This window comes from Rhagoletis pomonella, unplaced genomic scaffold, assembly GCF_013731165.1.
Source record: "Rhagoletis pomonella isolate Grant_MI unplaced genomic scaffold, Rhpom_1.0 Rhpom_scaffold_08026, whole genome shotgun sequence".
Classification (NCBI taxonomy): domain Eukaryota; kingdom Metazoa; phylum Arthropoda; class Insecta; order Diptera; family Tephritidae; genus Rhagoletis; species Rhagoletis pomonella.
The window spans coordinates 965-6,553 of NW_023466553.1; the positions used below are offsets into that span (position 1 = coordinate 965).

The 5,589-nt window shown below is 42.2% G+C and overlaps 1 protein-coding gene across 1 annotated transcript; it reads left to right on the forward strand.

Moving 5' to 3' along the window:
- Nucleotides 1-2,680: 2,680 nt before the first annotated feature.
- Nucleotides 2,681-4,622, forward strand: LOC118755947 (the record flags this gene model as incomplete). The annotated part of the gene is given in 1 exon segment (XM_036490739.1): nucleotides 2,681-4,622. A coding segment is annotated over 1 exon segment (1,942 nt), but the record flags the coding sequence as incomplete, so codon positions are not given.
- Between the last annotated feature and the right edge of the window lie 967 nt (nucleotides 4,623-5,589).

Sequence of the window (5,589 nt, forward strand, 5' to 3'; positions counted from 1 at the left end):
AGAGTTGGGTGGCGAGTATCAGTTCCTGTAATCTTAGAAGATTTTCATTAGTGTGCGCGAGTATACATAAATACATATATTTACATACATATATTACGCTTGATAGTTAATAAATAATTTGATATCCGTGCGAAATTGCACCTAAATTGCGGTGTTAACTTATTTGATTGTGGTGGTTTATTCGCTTAAACCTTTGGGAAAGTTATAATTTTCGAAGTGCTCTCGTAACTTATTTTCATTAGGATCTTAAAAATGGAAACATTTATCCGATTAGCTGATGTTGTGCCTGAGTTTGAGGCCGACTACAATAGCATGACTGCAACGGAGCACACAAAATACACTCTTGCCATCCAGCAAGAGGAACTGAAAGCCATGTGGAGGAAAGCAAAGATAGCGTACGAAGAGTATTTGAGTTCAGGTGCGGTAGAAGCAAAATCAGCCTCAGTGAAGGCTAAGTATAAAAGTACCTATTCTACTTATCTGCGCTGCATGTCGAACATGGCAGAACTCCATGCGAAGCTCGTCAAAAGTGACAAAGATACCGAGGATATGTCGGCCAGAGAACACAACATCCATCTCCCACCGTGTGATACGGATGTGTTCAAAGGCGATTATCTCTCGTGGCCTACATTCCGTGACATGTTTACGGCCATTTATATCAATAATAAGCGCCTCACTCCTGTAGAAAAGTTGTTTCATTTGAACCAGAAAACTCAGGGGGAGGCCAAAGAGATAGTTAGCAAATGTGATGTTACAAACGAGGGCTTCAATACTGCATGGAAAAAACCTTTGTGATAGGTTCGAGAATAAACGCATTCTAGTGAATTCGCAGATAAAGATTCTTTTTAACCTAGAGTCAGTAGAAAGTGAGTGCGGTACTTCATTAAAAAAGTTACAGCGAAATATTAATAATTGTTTATCGGCTTTGCGATGTCATCAAATTGACGTATCCAATTGGGACGCCATCGTTACATATCTCTGCTCCACGAAATTGCCAGAGAGTACGTTGGCTCTTTGGGAACAAACAATTGAAAATAAAACCGAAATTGCCAAGTGGGAGGATATGGATAAATTCCTCTCTAATAGGTTTCAAACACTTGAAACAATATCAGATATTAAAGCTGTAAAACACCCTCGATTTTCAAAGCCCCAAAATAGCAAAAACAATGAAACTCAGAAAAGGCACGGGGCCTACCAAGCAAGCGTAGCCAAGATTCTGTGCAAATTTTGTAAAGGCAACAATCACAAACTGTCAAAATGCCAAAAATTTCTTAAAATAACAACGGCAGACAGAATCGCCTTCATTAAAAATAATCATGGTTGCTTGAATTGCTTATCTTCTGGACATACTGTGACTAGGTGTACATGCTCATTTAATTGCAGCGTCTGTCACCAAAGACACCACACGCTCCTTCACATTCAAGCATTTCAGCCAAAAGCAACTATGAACCAAAGGCATCAAACAAACGTATCCGATGGGTTAGAGAACATCGCGTCAACTTCTGCTCAAGCTCAGGCAAGACACGATGCTTCCAAAGCAAACAAAGGACCAACCCAAAATGTCCAATCCTGCTTTGCTAATACCAACATAGGAATTCTATTAGGGACCGCCCGAGTCAATATATATTTTAATAATACAAATTTTTCGGCCCGCGCTCTAATAGATTCCGGATCGGAGTGCTCTTTCATTACTGAAAGACTTAAGCGTAGGATTAATCTGCCCTCGAGGAGGATACAAGCTCAAGTATCTGGAATAAATAACACAGTCTCAGCTCAAGTAAAAGAGGCGTGTTTTATACAACTGCGGTCACCAATTGACCCACTGATCAATATAGATACCACCGTGTTAGTATTACCACAATTAACTGGAAATCTACCGACTTGCCAAATCGATGCTAGGACTAAGCAAGCGTTTCCAGAGTTAGTTTTAGCAGACAAGAGATTTTTTGTAAGTGAGCAAGTTGATCTTGTCCTCGGTGGAGATATTTACGCACAAATAATGCTAGGCGGTATAAGGAAAGACGTACTGGGAACTCTTCTTGCTCAGGAAACCGTCTTCGGCTGGATTCTCACCGGTCAAACTGACACAAGTACCCCAGCGAATAAGTGCGTATCATTTTTTAGCGAAATAAATTTAGACAAACGCTTAGCGTCCTTTTGGGAATTGGAAGATATCCCAAGAAATAAGACTTACAACAAAGATGAAACCTATTGCGAGGAACTTTATAAAAGCACTACTAAACGGAATAAAGCAGGCAAATATATTGTGTCACTGCCGTTCAAACAGGATTTTCCAACTAACGTACGATTAGGTCCGTCACTTAAGATCGCTTGCTCACAATTTTTTCGAAGTGAAACGCGTTTAGCAAAGGATCCACCTTTACAATCAGAATACAATAGGGTCTTGTCTGAATACGAGACATTGGGCCACATGACTCGGATTCCTGAACATATTCCTGGAGACGAATGTGAGAACTACTTCCTACCTCATCATGCTGTCAGGAAAGAGGAAAGCACTACCACCAAAGTGCGAGTAGTCTTTAACGCATCGTGTCCGACTGCAAACGGAGTCAGTCTCAACGACATCCTCCACCCAGGTCCAGTCCTGCAAAGTGACTTGACAATTTTAATATTACGGTGGAGACTATTTCAATATGTGTTTAACAGCGACATCGAAAAGATGTATCGCCAAATTTTATTAAACCCTGATCAAACCAAATATCAACGTATTGTTTTCAGAAAAAGCTCAAGCGAACCAATTAATTTATATGAACTGAACACGGTTACCTTCGGTGTTAATTGCGCACCTTACTTAGCAATTAGAACCCTACTTCAATTAGCTGACGATGTAGAGAGTCTATATCCTGTAGCTTCAGATATATTGAAAAAATGTATGTATGTCGACGATGTTTTAGCAGGAGGACATACCATCGAATCTACCATCAAAGCTAAAGACGAGGTATCAATGGTTTTACAATCTGCTGGATTCCCGCTACGAAAATGGACATCCAACTGCGAAAAAATACTGGAAGGATTACCCAAATCACACCTTTTAAACGAAGATTTTTTGGATTTTGAGGACACCAGTACCGTCAAGGCGTTGGGCATCAGATGGAATGCCCATTCTGATAAGTTTTATTTTACTGCCAAGCCATTGGAGACTGAGGTTCGCTTTACAAAAAGAGCAATACTTTCGGCTATTGCAAAATTATTTGACCCATTAGGATGGCTCGCGCCATTTGTAGTTACAGCAAAAATTATAATGCAAGACATTTGGTTGGAAGGAACAGGTTGGGACGAAATTGTCTCAACTGCATCGTCCGATCGTTGGCAAAACTTTGTAGAGAGCTACTGCCACATCGACAAAATTCGTATTCCTCGTTGGGTATACTTTTCTCCTACAGATAAAATAGAACTTCATGGCTTCTGCGATGCCTCAGAAAAGGCATACGCAGCCACTATTTTTCTTCGGGTTCAAAAAGCGGAAAAGGTATTTGTCAATCTTCTACTGGCTAAGTCCAGAGTGGCACCGGTCAAAACTATTTCGTTACCACGATTGGAGCTGTGCGGTGCTGTTCTGCTTGCAGAACTTGTTGAATCGATCGTTAGCAATCTCACTTTAGGCCAGTTTACCACACATCTGTGGACAGATTCGACTATTGTCCTAGCCTGGATTCGAAAACCTCCCTGCTCATGGTCAACATTTGTTGCCCATCGCGTAACAAAAATCATTGAGAAAGTTGGAAGCCAAAATTGGCTCCATGTGGATTCAGCATCAAATCCATCAGATTTAGCTAGCAGGGGTATTATTGCGCAAGAATTGGTAGCCTCTTCCTTGTGGTGGGAGGGTCCTTCTTGGTTGCAAGAAGAAAGAACACAATGGCCCACACAGGAAAAGGACTATAAGACACAGTTAGAACAAAAAAGGGTACAGGTTCATGCGACCACGGCAGTCGATATTAGTAATGATATTCTTGAAAGATTTTCCGATCTACCGAGAGCTTTGAGAGTCCTATCATACGTACTGAGATTCTCCCAAAGAACTCGCCGTAACACTAGAGCTTCATTTCAAGCGGAATCTTGTTCGATTTCAGCTGATGAAATCAAAGCAACGACTCAACGCTTAATAATTATCTGCCAGAAGCAGCATTATGGTCAGGAGTACTCATCACTGAGATCGGCAAAATTAATAAGTCCAAAAAGTGAAATCTTGTCCCTGAACCCATACATTGACAAGGAAAATATAATTAGGACAGGTGGTCGCCTTGGAAAATCTTTAGATCTCGCTTATAACGAGCGCCACCCAATTATCCTTCCATATAATAGCAACTTGTCTCGTCTTATAGTCCAGTTCGTTCACAAAGTATCACTGCATGGTGAGAATCAGCTTATGCTGCGCTTGATTAGAACGCAATATTGGATACCTCGAGTCCAGAATATGATCAAATCGACAATTCACAACTGTAAGATCTGTACGATCTACCGAAAACGGTCGCAAACGCAGCTTATGGGCATTCTTCCTAAAGAACGCACCACATTTTCACGCGCGTTTACTAACACAGGTGTCGACTTCACCGGACCTTTCGACATAAAGAACTACAACGGACGAGGTTGCAGGGTGTCTAAGGGGTACGTATGTCTGTTTGTGTGCTTTGCAACCAAGGCGATCCATTTGGAAGCCACCTCTGATTTAAGCACACAGTCATTCTTGGCAGCATTTGCAAGATTCGTGGGGAGGCGAGGGTGCCCAAAAAATGTCTACTCCGACAACGGTACCAACTTTTTCGGAGCTTCGCGATCGCTAAGATCAGAATTCAAAGCCTTTATGGCCGAAGCCCGCAATAACACCATAACAAAATACACCCATCAAATGCTTACATGGCATTTCATTCCCGCCGCAGCTCCCCACATGGGTGGATTGTGGGAGGCGGGAGTCAAAAGTTTTAAATGCCACTTCACAAAAATCGCTTCAAACTATAAATATACATTCGAAGAATTTACGACCCTTCTATGCAGAGTTGAGTCATGCCTCAACTCGCGACCCCTCAGTCCCTCTTCAAACCAACCCTCAAACTTAGAGCCACTTACTCCAGGTCACTTCTTAGTCGGCGGGCACCTTCTTGCTCCTCCTGAAATCGACGCTGATGAACACCGTGCGTCGATTGTGAATCGTTGGCAAAGACTGAAGGCTCTACACCATACGTTCTGCAAGAGGTGGAAAACAGAATACCTGTCGGAACTCCAAAAGCGCAATAAGTGGAAATACCCACAAGCCAACTTGAAAAATGGAGACCTCGTCGTTATTAAGGAGGACAACCTACCACCTAACGAGTGGAGATTAGGTAGAATCGTTAACCTACACCCAGGTTCAGATAACCGCGTACGAGTCGTGGAGGTCATGACCGAAAGAGGGCAAGTCACAAGGCCATTAGTAAAACTGGTCTTATTGCCGCCATATAGAGAACAGGATGAGGAACAACCCAGCAACTCTGTCTCATCATCTACGTCGTCGTAAAAACCATCGCGAATTCCCCTTCTCATATACCTATCAGTTCCACTACCAAACCCGCAACAAAAATATGCAGTCTG